At 45.4% G+C, this 19280-nt stretch overlaps 1 protein-coding gene across 4 annotated transcripts in view; it reads right to left on the bottom strand.

Annotated features, from left to right (window-relative positions):
- LOC121870597 (nephrin-like) overlaps positions 1–17784 on the bottom strand; it is a gene marked incomplete at its 5' end in the record, with an annotated part of 76365 nt that extends 58581 nt beyond the window's left edge. For all 4 annotated transcript variants that reach the window (XR_006089732.1, XM_042372426.1, XM_042372427.1 and 1 more), the window contains 2 exon segments: positions 4218–4426; positions 17655–17784. Coding sequence is in view for 3 of the 4 variants with exons in the window: in XM_042372426.1 (XP_042228360.1) it covers positions 4218–4426; positions 17655–17784 (339 nt within the window).
- Positions 17785–19280: the final 1496 nt, after the last annotated feature.

Here is a 19280-nt window from a genome sequence, read left to right as displayed (position 1 = left end):
TAGGTTTTTGTCATAACAGTTTAAAGAATATCCCATTCGACATGGGATTTGGGTTGTTTGTTGTCGGGTTGTTTATCAGCCCATGTTCTACCTAATCTATGAAAGTATGTGCTACAGCTTGAACCTCCAGACGATTAGTGTTAAAATCTCTTCTGGAGGTTTGCTGCCTCCTCCGTTTTGCAGCGACGTAAGGTGAGAGCTTGGATCTGATGAGCCAATGCTCAGTGTCCCAGTGTTCTGAGCCACGGATTGCACGGGTAAAGAAGACATTTCGGCAATTTCTTTCTCAGACGATAATATAGTCAATAAGATGCCAGTGTTTAGATCTTGAGTTTTGCGACGATCCCTTGAACTTGTCGGCCTGCCTAAACAGAGTATTGGTGATAGTGAAGTTGTGTGCTGCACACTTACTGAGGAGGAGTAGGCCGTTGGGATTACACTTGCCTAGTCCATTTTTCCCTAAGGTTCCCTGCAAAATATCAGCAACTCTGCCAAATCTGGCATTGAAATCACCAAAAAGCACAACTTTTATCTTCTCTGGGATAGATGTTAGTACTCCGTCAAAGTCAGCGTAAAAGGCCTTTTTGGTGTCATCCTCTGTATCCAGTGCTGGGGTGTATGCACTGATGAAAAAGGCATGACTTGTGTGATTCAGTGGGACTCGGAGCGTCAAGAGGCGCTCGTTGACCCCAAAGGCATTTCAGTTAGCCTGTGTGGGATGCATTGGCAAATGGCAAAGCCAACTCCATAAATGCGGTTTCTGTCTGCAGCAGGCTTACCCATTCAGAAAAAGGTATAGCCAGACCCCCTCTCTCTGAGTTGACCCTCGTCTGGGAGCCAGGACTCACTAATGGCTGCTATGTCGATGTTATTCCTAGACAGCTCTTTTTCCACAAGGGCGGTTCTTCTTCTTTCTGTATGTTCATTTGTACCAGTATCCAGAAGGGTCCTGATATTCCATGCAGCGACCATAAGAGGTCGTATAGTTTGGTTTGGTTTAGATTTATGATTTTGATTGTGTTTTCGACCCTTAAGGATGACCTTACTGGGTGCAGTTGCAGAGTCATATTTTTTTCTTTTTTAGGCACGCTACATCTAGGGCACCTTCTCTAGACCATTCCCCACATAGGGAAAGCAGAGTGGCTCCTTGAAATATCTGCTCAGTCACACAGACAGGACCACATTGCACTGCTGCCAAGATCCTATTGCATAAACGACCATCTTATCTGTGCTGCCCATGTGCAGAGTTGTGACAAGAGACTCCTGGCAGTCATCTCTGCCTGTCCCCGTCGCCACTTGTCCGTTGCCATGGGAATTTTGGGGGTATAGGGTTTTTGATGATGATGAGAGGGATGATGAGCTGGATGATGGCTGCTCGTGAGTTGATTTATGTAGTGAAGCAGGAGCGCAGGCTGCAACCACACATCTTGGCTCTCCCTTTTCTTGATCCATTGGTGCAAGTATTGCAACGACTCAGGAGAGGGAGAGTTGAAATGGCCTGCCTATAGGCTAGATTGATGGGTTCCACCTTAGTAGCCTGTCCATCAGGCATTGCCTTCATCCGCCAGTGTAGTCATTGGTTCCCATGGTGGTCACCTCTTCTGCCTATACCACCTTTGGGGGTCTTGTTGGAGCTCTGTAAGCATGTCTGCCTGATGCGGGGCTCCACCGTATATTTTTCGTTCGGGGTTTACTCCCGTAGCCTTATTCCTACCAAGGTCAATCCGCAAGACAGCGGGGCAATGGTTGGTAGGCGCCAGGACGTTTCCACAGTAGGCCTATGAGCCGTCCCTCTGGGGTCCACTGCTTCTCCTATATCCCCTGATGATCTAGCCTGGGCCCACGTTGCACCCAGTTACCGTGTGTTACCACTAGGAGGCACAGCAGGAGTCTTGATGGTGAAGAGGCTGTGTACTGGCAGGGGAAGACTTATGCAAGTTGCTTCTCTGTTCGCCACGAGGACAAGCCAGCGGCAGTAGCTGAAAGCGCGAGGGAGCAAGCAGTGCTTGCACTTTAACACTAACATAATGTTGCCACACTAGACACATTTCACCACCCTGTGTGTGAACCCACACCACACACACACACACACACACACACACACACACACACACACACACACACACACACACACACACACACACACACACACATCCCCTCACACGAGCACCTGCCACAAACACACACACACACACACGCACACACATCCCCCACACGAGCACCCCCCACACACACATACACACATTTACACCCTCCCACAAATACATGAGCACTCCCTTCCACCTTACACTCACACACCCACACATACAGTACATACATCAACAATCCTTCTCCGCACATATCACATACAACAAACAAAATATACATCTCTCTCTCTCTCTCTCTCTCTCTCAGCTTTGTATCAGACATTACTATTGAACTGTCCTGCCAACAACACCTGCCATAAAAAAATAACCTCACCTGTCCTACACCTACATTTTTAGCATGTATACAGGTGCACAGAGATTCCTGACCAACCAGTAACTCGAGTATTACCACACCTCCCACACACTCTTCTCTTACATACGAAAATTGTCAAAGGTTTTTCCCAGTGTTTTGTGGAAGGGGCTATCCATTGGGTGTCAGGTAGGGTGGGTGATATTTTATATTCTTTACCGTGTTCTTAGTGGATGACACACCTTAACCTCCGTGATTTATGTGTTGCTGGGGTATTTTCACATTCTATTTTTTGTGTTTTGCGGTTAAGAAACAACACTCCTCAGGTAGTTTCTATTCCATGGTGATGATTTTTTTTTATTGTGGTGCTGGTTCATGATGCACCTGAACTATCTTTAGCATATTTTATAATCAGATAATTTCAAAGAATTGGTATACTTCTAAGACTTTTTATTTATCTTATGGTAAATACGACACAGCATAGCTCGAGTTGCATGTATGTCTTAAGGCGATATTTCCTAAGTAGCTGTGTCTCAAGTCAAGACTTTACAATATAATGTGTCTCAGTTGAAGACTTAAGATGTATTATGTGTCTCACCTGAATACCCAACCTAGCCCACCACTAACCCAACCTCACCCACCACTAACTTAACCTAGCCCACCACTAACCCAACCTCACCCACCACTAACTTAAACTAGCCCACCACTATCCAACCAATCCCACCACTAACTTAACCTGACATAGCGTTACCTTAACGTTAGCGCCACCACAAACCAACCTAACCCAACACTAACTTAACCTAGCCCATCACTAATCCAACCTAACCCACCACTAACTTAACCTAGCCCATCACTAATCCAACCTAACCCACCACTAACTTAACCTAGCCCACCACTAACCCAACCAATCCCACCACTAACTTAACCTAGCCCATCACTAATCCAACCTAACCCACCACTAACTTAACCTAGCCCACCACTAATCCAAACCAATCCCACCACTAACTTAACCTGACATAGCCCTACCTTAGCCTAGCCTAGCCCACAAATCCAACCTAACCCACCACTAACTTAACCTAGCCCATCACTAATCCAACCTAACCCACCACTAACTTAACCTAGCTCATCACTAATCCAACCTAACCCACCACTAACTTAACCTAGCAAATCACTAATCCAACCTAACCCACCACTAACTTAACCTAGCAAATCACTAATCCAACCTAACCCACCACTAACTTAACCAGCCCATCACTAATCCAACCTAACCCACCACTAACTTAACCTAGCCCATCACTAATCCAACCTAACCCACCACTAACTTAACCTAGCCCACCACTAACCCAACCTAACCCACCACTAACTTAACCTAGCCCACCACTAAGGTACTAACCCACCACTAAGGTACTAACCCACCACTATAGGACCTAACCCACCACTTAGGTACTAACCTACCACTATAGGACCTAACCCACCACTAAGGTACTAACCCACCACTATAGGACCTAACCCACCACTTAGGTACTAACCTACCACTATAGGACCTAACCCACCACTAAGGTACTAACCCACCACTAAGGTACTAACCCACCACTATAGGACCTAACCCACCACTAAGGTACTAGCCCACCACTAAGGTACTAGCCCACCACTAAGGTGCTAACCCACCACTATAGGACCTAACCCACCACTATGGTTACTAACCCACCACCAAGGTACTAACCCACCACTAAGGTACTAGCCCACCACTATAGGACCTAACCCACCACTAAGGAACTGACCTATAACGGTGAGGTTGACTCTGGCATGGGTGGTGGTGAGCCGCTTGTAGTCCACCCTGCAGCGATAAACTGCTTGGTCGGCTCTCCGGGTTTGATTAAGAACGAGCGCTGCCGGGTTCGTGGTCATGCTGAAGTGAGCTCTTTCTCCCAGCAACTCAGGATCCGCCCACTCCTTTGGTTTCGAGTACGCACCCGACCGTACGTCATAACTGTGGATGGGGAGATAAAGGGAGGGTTAGAACTGTGGGGGAGAGGGGAGGTTAGTTGCAGGGAGTGAGAGGGAAGGTTTGTATAGGGAGGGGGAGGGGAGAGGGGATAGGGCACCACTTAGAAGACAAAATTTCAGTGAGACTCTGCCATATTTAGGGACGTTCAATTACCACTAGTTATGAGACAGAATTTACGTATATTATCTGTGTATGGTGGATGAATGATGATAGTGGTGGGTAGTGGTGATGGTGGTAGGTGGTGGTGGGGTGATGTTAATGGTTGTGGATGTTGGTAGTGTAGTTGGGTGGTGGTGGGTGGTGATGGTAGTTGGTGGTGATGATGGTGATTGTGTTAGGTAGTGGTGGGGTGATGATGGTGATGGTAGTGGGAGGTGGTGCATGTAGTAGGCAGCTATTAAAGAGGGAGGTACTACCGCCTAGGAAGATATTGGAAGCATAATGTGTTGTCTAATGGTAGACCCTGCTACCTCATGACGTCACAAAAAGTTTGACCAAGTCCCAGGTTGCTGATCTGACTTTCTGTCTTATTTACACACAATTGCAGGGTCTAAACTGTTTCTCTTACGTTGACAACACAACATACATATCGTTTCTCACTCTTGATCTGTTTTATTTTTCCATTTCTGTATTTAGTTATGGTTCAATTTATTTATTTTCTTGCCCCCAGGCCCCGATGTGGGTCTGTGACCTGTGCCCGGGTTGGCTAATCACCCCGTAAAAAAAAGTAGTTGGTGGTGATGGGTGAGTGTAGCGGTAAGATGGCACTGACGGTAGAGGTTGGTAATGGTAGTTGGTGGTTATAGTGGTGGTGGTGGTGGTGGTGGTAGCGTGGTATTGATAGTGGTAGGTGGTAGTGGGTGTTAGCAGTCGTGGTGGCAGTGGGTGGTGGTAGGGTGATGGTCATGGGACATAAGAACATAAGAAAATAAGGAGTCTCCAATAGGCCGGTTGGCCTGTGCGTGGCAGCTCCTGTCGAGAGTTACAACCACTCTCTATCGTCCATGAATCTATCTAGCCTCTTTTTAAAACTTTCCAGCTTTCCAGCACTTACTACACAGTTGCTAAGCCTGTTCCACTCGTCTACCACCCTATTTATGAACCAGTTCCTTCCTATCTCCCTCCTAAACCTAAACTTATCCAACTTAAATCCGTTGCTACGAGTCCTATCCTGCTCGGATATTATAAGAGCTTTATCTATAATATCTCCGTTATTGATTCCTTTCACCCACTTAAATACTTCTATCATATCTCCCCCCACTCTTCGTCTTTCTAGGGAATATATGTTTAGTTTCTTTAATCTATCTTGATATGGAAGGTTTCTAAATCCCGGAATCATTTTCGTCATTCTTCGCTGCACCGACTCCAGTGAATTGATATCCATTCTGTATAATAAGGACACCAGAACTGAACAGCATAATCGAGGTGCGGCCTGACTAGCGCAAGATATAGTTGCAATATGACCTCTGCACTCTTATTACTTACACTTCTAGATATAAAACCCAATACTCTGTTTGCCTTATTTCGAACATTAACGCACTGTTTTCTAGGCCGTAGGTCCGGGCATACAAATACCCCTAAGTCCCTTTCACAAGTCGACTTCTCTAGGTTAATGTTGTTAAGGCTGTATACATTGACAGTATTTGTTATTCCAATATTCAGTCCGCTGCACTTGCTGGTGTTGAATTTCATTTGCCATTTTTCTGACCACTCCTGCAGTTTATGTAAATCCTCCTGAAGTGCATTTGCATCCTGCCCTGAATTAATCTGCCGCCCTATTTTGGTGTCATCCGCAAACTTGCTTATGTCACTGCTGATCCCAGTATCTAGATCGTTTATGTAGATTATGAACAAGAGTGGGCCCAGTACTGACCTCTGGGGAACCCCACTGGTTACACAGCCCCACTCAGTAGGTGGTGGTAGTATATGGTGGTGGGAGGGGGGGTAGAGAGCCCCTACATGACCTACACTGCGGCGTTAGAGGGGAAGTCAGAGGCCTCGTCCCATGGGGCTCTACACGGCTGTACCAACAATACGAATGAAAAGGTAGGTGGTGGTCCTCTTCAAACTCTCCCCCCCCCCCTTACCATACTACTTCTCCTCTCCCATCTATCCCATACCTCCTCCTCCTCCTCATTACATAGTCTGACCTCACCTCTTCCCACAATTCGCTTTCTCTCTCCCTATGACTTCTTCTCACCTCTCTTTCCTCTGCTCTCACTCTTCTTCCCCCTCTATCCACTCTTTCTCTCTCTTCTTTCTCTACCCCTCAGTTTTCCCTCTCTTTCCACCTCGCTCTGCCACTGCCATCTGCCCTTCTGTCTCTATCTTGTATTCTTACCTTTCCCTCCTATTCCCACAGTCCTCTCCTCTCCCTCTCTATCCCTCCATCCATCTTCTTATTATTATCTCCCTTCCCTCTCCTTCCCCCGTCCCACTATTACTTCCCCTCCTTCTCCCTTCCCCTCTCCTCTCCTTCCCTCACCCACCTCCTGAAGGACCAGTTACACACAAGCCAGGAATTTATTAAACAGCGGAAGGAGAGAGAGAGAGAGAGAGAGAGACGACATCACTACACTTTATGTTCGCCAAAACATACACTTACTCTCTTTAAGAACAGCAACAACAATAACATAACTCAATATAACACTATTTTCACACCGATCCACACATTGCACGTCACTCCTCCTGATGGTTGATAGTCCCTGGCATGACGAACGAGTGACCACCTTTATATAGAGCCGAGGCTGTGGGGAGTTGCCAGTTACATCTAATTATTGCTATCAGTTCATTGCTTATTAGTTTTTTTGTTCCCTCAATGCCAGAAGCCATGAGGTTTAATATAGTCAAGGGTTCATTACTTTGTCAGCTACAGCTCACAAGTCATGATAAACAACATCGGCAAACAGGAGTTTTAAAGAGGACATGGGATAACAAAAGAGGATTATATGCACGGTGGGTCTTTCCTAGTCATGTACAATAGGTATTTCCTAGTCCTGGTACAATAAGTCTTTCCTGGTTCTGGTACAATGGGCCTTTCCCAGTCCTGGTACAATGGGTTTTCCTAGTACTGGTACAGTCCACGTGGTACAGTCCACGCCACACAGACTGGCAGCCTCGAAATTCCTAACCGGCAACTTCGCTGGGCGCATCCCTCCCCCACCCACCTCCAGAAACACACAAATCAGGCAATTAATCGGTGATCAGCCAAGGTGTAAAGTTAACCCTTACCCCGAACACTTTAGCATGGATAAATCAATGTTTAAAATTTATTATCTTTCTGCATATAAAATCGATCCAAGCATTTGATTTGGTTACAAACATGATAGACTTAAGACCATAAGGATGGAGGAAACTGCAGCGGGCCTATTGGCCCATACTAGGCAGTCCTGTTTATACCCCACCCCCATCGCTCTATATCCATCCAACCTATGTTTAAAGCTATCCAGCGTATTCGAGTTAATGATGATGTTTGGTAACTTGTTCCATTCATCCACTACTCTATTTCCAAACCAATGTTTACCTATCTCGCGCCTAAATCTAAATTTTTCTAATTTAAAACCATTGTTACGAGTTCGCTCCTGGTTGGATAATTTGAGAATCTTTATAATGTCCTCTTTGTTTAGCCCTGACTCCCCTCACTCTACGTCTATCTAGGGAATGCAAATTAAGATGCTTTAACCTGTCTCTATACTCAAGGTTTCTAATGCCCGGGATTAGTCTTGTCATTCTCCTCTGAATTCTTTCTTGGGATTCTATATCCATTCTGTAGTACGGTGACCAGAACAGAACTGCGTAATTCCAGTGAGGTCTCACAAGCGAAAGATATACAGTAGTTTTAGGATAACCTCACTAGTCTTGTAACTAACACTCCTTTATATGAAATCAAGTACGTTGTTAGCCTTGTTTCGAGCAAATACACATAATTTACTTGGTTTAAGATTCCCACTTATCATTACTCCTAAATCTTTCTCACAGACGGATTTCTCTATAATAGCGTTGTTCATCTGATATCTGGTTTCTCTGTTTACATCTCCTAGACTAAGTACTTTACATTTGTCTACATCAAATTTCATCCGCCATTTTTCAGACAATTCGAATTTTTTTTAGATCTTTCTGTGGATTTGCGGAGTCCTCTTCAGATTTAATTACAAGCCCTATTTTAGTGTCATCAGCAAATTTACATATGTTGCTGTCGACGCCTATATCTATGTCGTTTATGTATATAATAAATAATAATGGTCCAAGTTCTGAGCCTTGGGGTACACCACTAGTGACGCTACCCCAATCCAATTTAGTGCCGTTAATGCTTACTCGCTGTTTCCTGTCCTGTAACCACACCCTAATCCATTTTAGAATATCTCCTCCAATGCCATGAACCTCCACTTTTCGTATTAGTCTTTCGTGGGGGACTCTGTCGAAGGCTTTGCTAAAGTCTCGAAGGCTTTGCTTTGCTAAAGACTATATACCATGATGTTGGAATTTCGAAATAGGCCACTGCTCATTTGCACAGGATATTCCACAATGAGTGTTGACCAGAGAGGTTGACAGACGCCCACCGTGGCTCGAGGCTCAAGTTTGCTCGACAGCAAGTTGATAAGGAGGAGGAATTTTGGGCAAGAGTAGTGTTCAACGAAGGGAAAAAAAATTCGTCCAACAACCATGGACGTATCCATGTGTGGAGCCGAAACAACACAAGTAGCATATCCATAAAGTTATGTTGGCAACCTGTAACATGGTTAGTTTTAGTATAATGTATATCAAATTAGTTTATAAAATCCCGCATATTTTCTAGTAAATAACAAATTATAATTTGACAAGAAAGTGAAGAATATAACAAAGTGATAAGGTCTACATTATTTTACACAGATATGACCGGTGCAATATCTATGAAGAAATACGAACCAGCGTCGGGAGTGTCACAGAGATTCAGGGACGGTTTAATGCCGAAACATATGTTGACATCCTTCTTGTCTTTGAACACCTTTCATGAATTAAATTTAAGGTGATTGCCTTTCTTTGGTTTGTCTGTAGTCTGTCTAAAATATTAAACCACACAATATACCAGACAGATGTGTGGAGTCTGTTGGTAGCTTTGGTTTAGTCGTGGTCTGGGCTGTTCGTCCTGAGACAACACACACGTCTTCGAAAGCGTTGACTTTCGGAATAAGAAAATAATTTATAATGTTTTGTATCATTATTTGTCATGTTTAATACAGTTTTATCTTATTTCCATTTGTTTCCCGTTTGTTTTGTGTTTCAATAAACAAATAAAACGGGATAAACAATATAAAAAAATAAGATAATTCTTGTCACCAGTTGACTGACACCACTTTGAGACATCGATGACGTAAATGTTTTGAGGGTTCAGGAGCAGTTTTTCGATACATTAGACTCAATCACCCAAAAACGAGCCATTATGGTAACTAAAATATTGGCTTATAATCTTGTGTAATACATTGCCTTATACTTTATAATTAGAACAGATAAAGACAAAGATCTCTAAAGTTACATGTAGGGAGAAACGAATGAGTAACACACGACCAAACTCAGTCCGGTATAGCGCTGGGAAGAGGTTTGGCTGGTTCGCTCAAGTCTTGAATCTGACGAGTTTCACTGTTTCGGATTTATGAGAATGTCAGCAGAGGCCTCCAACAAGACAAGGCATACCCGGTACAGTCTCTGCCTTAGTGCCGGTAAGGCAGTACACGAAGGCTTATAAGACAAACAAATAGCCGGCGAAGAGATTGAAATTGACGAGGACTACAAAGTACTGTATAGTCAAGTGTTTGTCAGTGTAGTAAAATGTTTGTACTGTAAGTGTCATGAAGTGTTCTTAAGTGTCAAAATGTCCTTACGTATCAGTTTCCTAAAGTGTCATGAAGTCTCCTAAAGTGTCAGTGTAATAAAGTGCTGTTAAAAGCCATATAGTTTCATAGTGTCATAAAGTGTCATGAAGTCTCGAATAGTTATAAAGTATCTAAGCAACATACAATACTGTCATACAGTGTCTAAAAGTGTCGTAAGGTGCTGTGAAGTCTCTCAAAATGTCGTAAAGTGTCAATAAAGTGCCATTAATGCTTTAAAGCCACGATAAGTGTCGTAAAGTTTCACTAATGCCGTAAAGTGTTGCAAAGTGTCTTGAACTATCGCAAGGTGCAAAGTGTGTCATGCAGTACAACAGAGTGTCTTCAAGTGCCATGAAGTGTCATAAAAGTGTCAAGACGGTGCCAGGAGGTGACTCTGCACGGCACCAGAGCTTCAGCGACCACCAGCACAAGGTAACTACTACTAATAATACTTGTGTGTTTTTGACATATCGAACAAGTTCTCTTAGTCATCCATTTGCCATAAAATAATGCGTAAACTCATTGGTTTTGCCTTAATTGTCCCTGTAAGTTAAGTGTGAATAATTATATAGGTGTGTGTGCGTGTGTGTGATATACGGGAGGTAATCTCAACTGGAGTTCTCCTTTTCTTTTTACAGGTAAGTGGGAGTTAAAACAGCTCTTCGTGGGACACTAACACACCATATCTCAGGTAAGTCCAAGTTATCATATTCATTGATTATCGTTTTAGTCATCAGCTAAGTCTGGAGTCCTTTGCATCTCAGAACAGTTTTAAAGGAAAGTTACGCTTTTCCCCTCCATCTTTGAGGACGGCGGTGTCCACCCTCCTTTATCACTGAGTCAACGTGATGCCCCCACTTGTTAACGTGGACGTCGGACCCACTCCTTATCCTTACACCGTCTTTGTGGTCGCCTGTGATCCCGTCGCTGTCTGTATGAAAGTTTTCCCCTCCCTTTCCTTCACGTCGTCTATGAAGGTATCGGAGTCCTCCCCCTCCCACCTTCTTCCTGTCAGAGTCTCACCTTTTCCATTCAAGTGGGTACAGTGAACACACTCATATGTTTTAGAGGCGTCCGTATCTCTCCTGGATAATTCTTGCTACACTAAGATAAAATGACCCTCATCATGCCGTCATGATCTCATTATCCTCCTTTTCAGGTTATTAGCTAATTGGCTTCGTGTTTTGGACACATCATGTCCTCTCTATCAGCTGTTGATTCGTCAAAAAGGTCTCAGCCCTAATTGGTAACATCCTAAAGTACCATTGAGATTGGTGATTACAGAGTAGTAATAACAGGTCCCAATCCCAGTAAGTAATAATTCCAATGGATCCCAATATTAATGGGCTACAACCGTAATGTTCAGGACCGTAATGCCTCAGAGGCAGTAAGGATTAAGGTTGTTTTGGGCAGAGAACCATTAATTTGATCTTGGAGTTTTCAGTGTTGACGCTGTCACAGCTCAACATCAGAGACCAATGTTCTCAGCGAGTTGGGTCTCTCCTCCCGGTTTAGATGTGTGGGAGCGTTCTCACACTCGTGGCTCAGGAACGTCCTTACACATCGGGAGCATTAGACCACCTCCTCGTGTTTCATGAACATCAAAGTATTTTCGAAGTAATTTTTGGGGATGTCACGTTTTCCTAAGCTTGTATCATACCTTTTCTCCAAGTTTTATAAAGGTAGAAAGTCATTCGTTTCACTGTTTCGGGAGCGCCGGTCCTTGTTGACCGGCGTTAAATTTATTTCTCTCAGTATTCTTCCCGGACCAAAAGTTGGAAGCTATACTGTATAGCAGTGATGCTGTCCGTCCGTCCGTCCGCCCTTGATATATTTCGTATCCAGTCGGTAACTCGTCACAGACGCGATGTATTATTTTCCGTATTAGTGTGAGACAACGCCGCAATGACTAACGGGGAGATTGCAACACACTCTGGTGTCACTACTGACCGCCATCCGGTTCTTGGTCTGTCTTTCACACTTCCTGTGTCACGAAAACGTTTCACCAGTTCATAAACAGTCGCCTTACATGGTGTCGGGCTATCGGGGAATCTCCTTCTAAAGATTTCAACACACCGTTGATAAGATTTGCACTCAAAGAACGCCACCAACAGAGCGACCGTCTGTGCCCGCTTAAGACTCATTGTCGACTGACTCACACTTATTAAGTTACTACCCGCTTAGGCGCGAAGTCACGTGACCGGTACATAATTCAGCAATCTTCTGCGATGTTGCCAGCATGTGCCGCGTGAAACCATGGATGGCTATCGTTAGCCATTAAGCCACTATAAATCGCCAAACTTTGAGTAAGGGGACTTTTGAGACACCCTGTACTATTCGATTACATTACTTAGGGTGTTTTCTTTTCAAAGTGATATCCCGAAGTGAACACAACTCTTGCGCAAAATTCCTCCTCCTTATCGACATACTGTAGAGCAAGGGCGAGCCTCGAGGCACGACGGGCGTCTGTCAACCTCTCTGGGCAACGCCCATTGGTGGAATATCCTGTGCAAATGAGCAATGGCATGTTTCGAAGCCCCAACATCATGTTATATAGTCTATCATGTCCGTAACCAGAAAAAATCCATGGGTAGGTTTTAGAAACAAAGATAATATATTTTTAAAATATATTTATTCATGCAAACGTGGTCGGGGGTAAGCGTTCACTTTACACCTTGGCTGACCACCGATTAATTTGCCTGTTTTTTTTTTTGTTTTTTTTTGTTTTTAGGTTAAAGTGGGGAAAGACTGGGGCTTAAGGCACAGCCAGACATGAGGAATAGAGAAGTCGCGACACATAGTCGTGGGGGAATTTAATGAGTCAAACAGAGGGGGACGACACCCCTTGTTTTTCATATTACAGAGTTTGTTGACTAACTAAGCTAACCTAGGATTTTGGATGAGGTTGCACAATGGTTACTTTGGTTGGCAATGACTAGTTTGATTTTACAATTACATGCTTATTGAATCTTATTACTGTATTACGTTATGAACACACTAGTTTTGACTTGTTAAATTGCAATCTTATATCATCTGAGGTTTAATCTAAGGTGGATCGTTGTGGCGAACATTGGTGGGTCGCGGGTGGGTTGTTGTAGTGCGGGCAGACTCCGGGGCCACCAGGCGTGGGGTCGCCCTCCGTTGATGTCTTCGCCGCGTAGGTGGTCTGGTCTGTGAGGGTCGTCCAGGAGCTTGTCCCAAACCTTCTTCCCAAGGCGACGGAACCTGACGTTGTGGGCCTCTGTTTTATTTCTCAGGTGGATGGTTTCCACTGTCTCCTGGTAGGGTGGCGCTTGGCCACTGACTGACCTCAGACACTTGTTTTGGAAGCTGTGTAGTTGTTGTAGTCTGGTCTTCCCGAGTGCGACGAGTGGTACGTGTTGGTACTCCAACACAGGCTTCACCAGCGCCTTATACAGGTGGACTTGTATCTTCTCAGTCGCCAGTTTAAAACGTTTATTTACATACTCCGAGATATCCTCCATTGCCCGAGCAGTGAGTCGCACCATCTTTGCCGTGGACCTTCCTGGGCAGGTGACGATCTGTGTTACATCGTCGGCATACATGGCGTACTCACTGCCGACGATTGGGGGTGGCAGGTCAGCCGTGTAGAGCGTGTAAAGGGTTGGTGAGAGACAAGAGCCATGCAGCACGCCGCTCAAGAGTGAGAAGTCCTCCCCACAATGTTCATGCATCTTGATTTTGGTTCTGCCATCCCTAATGATGCACAGTAGGCACGTCAGGTCTTTATGTAGCCCCAGTTGTATCATCGTATACTGCAGTCCCGCGTGCCAAAGCTTGTCAAACGCCTTTCTGACGTCCCTCAGTGCTACGTTGCACTGCAGGTGGCCAGTCATGGTGTTGATCTGCTCGTAGGCCTGGGCGATATCGGTCGAAAGTTTTCGAATTTGTTTGGAGGCTTCCCTGCTTTTAGTATGAGGCGGATAAAGGCGATTTTGAACATATTAGGGAAGTATCCGGAGGTGAGGCAAGCATTGCATATATGAGCAAACCTCTCTTATCATATTGTCGAAGAGTTGGGTCAGGATCTTCTTGAAATATGGTTTTGCACGGGTGACTTGTTTTTAAATCCGTTTATGAATGATGATACATCTGCAGGAACTATGCGCTCCGTCAGGTATCTTTCGTCCACCAGTCGAGTGAAGTCAGTCCGTGGGAGCGGTTGGAGCAGGTGCTGATGGTCCTGCAACTGACCTAAAATGTCCTCCTCAGATGCCCTGTCGAAGCCCTCGTTCTCCTGTTCACTAATGGTAAAGATCTTCCGTAACTATCGCCGATGTAAATGTTCTTGGTTTTCCTCTTCGAATATTTTCACGTTGTTTTGGTCGAGCAGGTAAAGGACCGTGCTAGAGGTGGAACCCATCAGTCGCTTGATCGCCTTCCAGAAGGCAGCAGAATCGCGGTAATTGTTGGCTGCCTCCCACAGCAAGGCGGCCCACTTTTGTTGTGCAGACGTTTGCTCTCGTGCTGGATGTCCGTCTGTAGCTCTCAGTACCGGTCTCTCAGCTCTTGCGTCCACCCGCGGATACTGGCTAGCTGTCTCACGTAATCGTACTGGACACTGAGCTGCCTCAGCTGGTGACTGGTGTGAGGATGGGGAATGGTCCTCTGGGTGGTGGTCGAGATGTTGTTGTCCATCTCCGTCTTCACATCAGTGTACCATTGTTCGACCGTGTCGTCGATGTCATTGGGGCTGGCCTCTTCCAGGTCCCTCTCTTGTTTGAAACTGAGAGACACCTTGAAGGAGTCCCAGTCTGCCCGTTTGAGGTTTCACCTGATGTTAGCGGGGTTCTTATTGGATTGGATGAGAGCGTCACGACGACTGGCATTTGGTCGCTGGTACTGATGGGTCCTGCGGTAACGTGCCTGTTCAGGACGGCCTCGTTGTTTGAGAGGATTATGTCGGGTGTTGTGGCACTGGCACGTCAGATCAATGTCGGGAAATCTGGCCCAAGGTGTTGCAGTTTTCCCCTGCTTATGTTGTCATACAGAGCCGCACCGACGTTGTCCTCATTACCGTGTCCAAGTATGGCGTGGCGCGCATTTAAGTCCCCTATAATGTATGTTGGTTTTCTGTGGCGTAGCAGCTGGTCGAGGTATTGTTCGGGTAAATAAGGTCGACTGGGAGGTAGGTACATCGTGCATATGATAACAGGTCCTCTGGTGGTCTCCACCTGCACTCCTAGAACTGAATCCTCGAAGTCTGGCAACACTCTGTGACTCAGCCGTGACCTGACGGCCACAGCGACACCATCGTTCAGCTCACCCGTTATGTTCCTCTGGTATACAGTGTAGCCAAAAATTTTCAGCTTACTTTCGTCCTTTATGCCAGTACTGTTTAACAGTTCGTTACGTCTATTAAGGGACCAGTGTAGGACATTATGTTGGACAATTTTCATCCTGCTAACGACTGCCATTTCGGAGACTGTAGCTTGGGGCGTCGCTTGAAGAGTTTGCTCGGCTTCTGCCATTTCTGGGAGGACGGGACTTCTTAGCAGAACCTTCGAACATCCGCTTGTCAGCCAATGACGGGCCCTCGAACTTCTCGTCACCCGTGTACAGGAAGGTGTTCAGGTCCTGGGCCTGCGTGACGAAGTCCTCTACTGACGCTGCAGCTTCAGGGTCTTGTTCCTGTGTGAAGTAAGTCGCCATCACCTGGTCGCAACCATTGACTGTGGTTGCAGTCCGATGGTCACTGTCGTCGCTGGGAGTACATGTCTTGGGGTCACGGAGATTTACGGTGTCGCTGGAGCTGTGACCCCAGGGGGACTGACTGGCCACGTCAGGGCTACGGTTATGTTGTCCTTGACCTAAGTCAGGGAAGTCATGCTTGAAATCGTCGTGAAGTCATTGAGTGGGTTACTGCCTTCATGATTTTTTTGGGATGGGATGCCGTCGCTTACTTCGACAGGTGCAATGTTGTTCCTGATTAGTGTCCCGTTGCGGTGTATCGAGAATGAACCTAGATGAGCCATGTTCAAGTGATGGGCATGCAGGTAAAACAAGTATATAGTGGTGGCCTTGGACTCGTCCAGCTGTGGAGAGGAGACGCTCCTGATGCTCTCCACCACTGCGTCCCTCATGGCGCCCAGTGACTCTATCACTGACTGCTTTATTGAATCATCGATGGTTCGTATCTCTGATTGCAGGACTTCCATGTCTCGCTTACATTGTTAAGTTTTTATGAGTCTGCTTGAGTTTCTTTCAGAGCGTCTTTTAGGATCTGGCTGTAAGCTACGATCGTCGACTCAGAGTGGTCTTTTTCTTGAAGTTAGAAATTTCTCTGGTTTCTTTTCGCTTGGTTATTTTCTGGAAGTGGAGTGGGGGAGGGATGCACCCAGCGAAGTTGCCTGTTAGGAATTTCGAGGCCGCCAGTCGATGTTGCTTATAAGTAGCGTGGACTGTAGAATGGGTCTTTTCTATTCCTGGTACAACGGATCTTTCCTAGTTTTGGTACAATGGGTCTTTTGTGGTCCTGGAGTACAGTGGGTCTTTCCTATTCCTGGTGTCATGGGTGTTGTCTCATTAACTACTATGGTCAATATACACGTGTCTCTTCCCTCACTAACTCGTTATCCTTCACACCAAAGGTAACCGTATGACCTGGTGGCCCTCACCTCACCTTCAGCAGGGTGAGAGACGAGGGTGGTTATATGTGTACGATAATACGATGTTAGTATATATCCTTGTAATGTTTAGGGAGAGAGGGAGGGAAGGGGGACGGTGTTTGGTGATGATAATGACTGTTTTTGAGTTTGGTCTCTATATCTATGTAGGAATAGATAATAATGATGATTATTGAATCGATGTTATATATATATATATATATATATATATATATATATATATATATATATATATATATATATATATATATATATATATATATATATATATATATATATATATATATATATATATATATATATATATATATATATATATATATATATATAGATATATATATATATATATATAGAGAGAGAGAGAGAGAGAGAGAGAGAGAGAGAGAGAGAGAGATTACCGTAACAGGACTAGAAGCTTGTTAGTGGTCGAGGCTGCAGCTTCTTAAGTGGATCTCGTTATGGTTAGGCAAGGAGGGCTGTGGTGCACCTTCCTAAGAACACGGGATCATTAAGGAATTACAAGAAAGATGTGGCGCACCTTATAATGACTGGTGAGGCGAAGGGCAGGTAATGAGGACAGAAAATGAGGGCAGGTAATGAGGACAGAAAATGAGGACATGTAATGAGGACAGGTAAAGAGAATAGGGATAAATACTCAAATTTGTAAGCATAATTAGCTCGTGCAGACAAGGTCAATGGGGGAAGATGCCTCACCTGTAGATGGGTGTAGGCACGTGGTCGCGGTACCACAGGACCAGATGGACGGAGTCGTCGGTTTTGGTGGTGATGTTGCAGGGCAGTACCGCCGTCTTCCCCGCCACCGCCACCGCCGGCGTCACGGGACCTATGGTAGAAAGAGAGACAGGTGTTAAGTATGTACACCTGGCCATGAGGGAAGGACAAACACAAACAGCTCCTTTTCATAAACACAACATATGGTTTACCGGATTATTGTCTCCCCTAATCAGGCAGACGAGAAGATAAATAAGTTAGCAAAATACTCGAATACCCGGTCCAGTAAAAGTCTTTCCTTGCAGAAGAAAAATGACCTTGGTCTCTGAGTGAGAATGTGAAGGGGTGTGATTGTGTGTGACGGAGTGTTACGGCGTGTGCAGTAACGGCAAGGGAACGAACTTGGAGCCATCAACACGACGTACGTGTATTGATTCAGTACTAATTATACCTTGAGTACGAGTTCTTAAGCCCCCTTGAGTACAATGTCATCTTACTCAAGGAATAAGACCATCGCATTAAAAAGGATTAAGACGTCGTATTGATGGGATTTAAATTTTTCTACTCAAGTGGTTTAGTCATCGTTCCAAGGGTTCAAGACATCTTACTTAAGGGGCTAATTCATAATACTAAAGGGATTAACCCATTACACACAAGGGATTAAGCCATCACATCTCAAGATATTCTAATGAATTGGTTAATTTATTTTACTAAAGAGGTTATGTTATTGTACTCAAGGGGTTGTGAGGTTGGATTCGTACTCAAAAGGTTAATAAGACTCTTGTCATAAACCCAACCAACACTAACCGCCCCCCCCCTCCCCCCACTTTCACAAGAGAATCAATTAATCTTAAATGAGGAGTAACGAGGAACTGGTCGTTACTTGCGTTAAACCACAAAAGAAAAGCATTCACCAGTTAAGTCAGGAAGTCGGACATTGGGTTTAAGTAGCGATTGGTGGAATGAAATACTGACCAATGTATAAAATAAGAGTTAGGACGGCCACAAGGAAGGGAGGACATCTGCCACAAGGAAGGGAGGACATCTGCCACAACGAAGGGAGGACATCGGCCACAACGAAGGGAGGACATCTGCCACAACGAAGGGAGGACATCTGCCACAACGAAGGGAGGACATCTGCCACAACGAAGGGAGGACATCTGCCACAACGACAACAACGAGGGAGGACATCGGTCACAAGGAAGGGGACATCTGCCACAAGGAAGGGAGGACATCTGCCACAACGAAGGGAGGACATCTGCCACAACAGAGGGGAGGACATCGACCACAACGAAGGGAGGGACATCTGCCACAACGAAGGGAGGACATCGGCCAAGGAAGGAGGACATCTGCCACAACGAAGGGAGGACAGCTGCCACAACGAAGGGAGACATCGGCCACAACGAGGGAGGACATCGGCCACAACTGCCACAGGAAGGGAGGACATCTGCCACAAGGAAGGGAGGAGGACATCGCCACATTCGCCACAACGAAGGGAGGACATCTGCCACAACAGAAGGGAGGACATCTGCCACAACGAAGGGAGGACATCGGCCACAACGAAGGGAGGACATCTGCCACAACGAAGGGAGGACATCGGCCACAACG

This window comes from Homarus americanus, unplaced genomic scaffold (assembly GCF_018991925.1).
Source record: "Homarus americanus isolate GMGI-L3 unplaced genomic scaffold, GMGI_Hamer_2.0 scaffold56333, whole genome shotgun sequence".
Classification (NCBI taxonomy): Eukaryota; Metazoa; Arthropoda; class Malacostraca; order Decapoda; family Nephropidae; genus Homarus; species Homarus americanus.
Note: the sequence above shows the minus strand (reverse complement) of the source record. Positions and strands in the feature narration are given on the sequence as shown.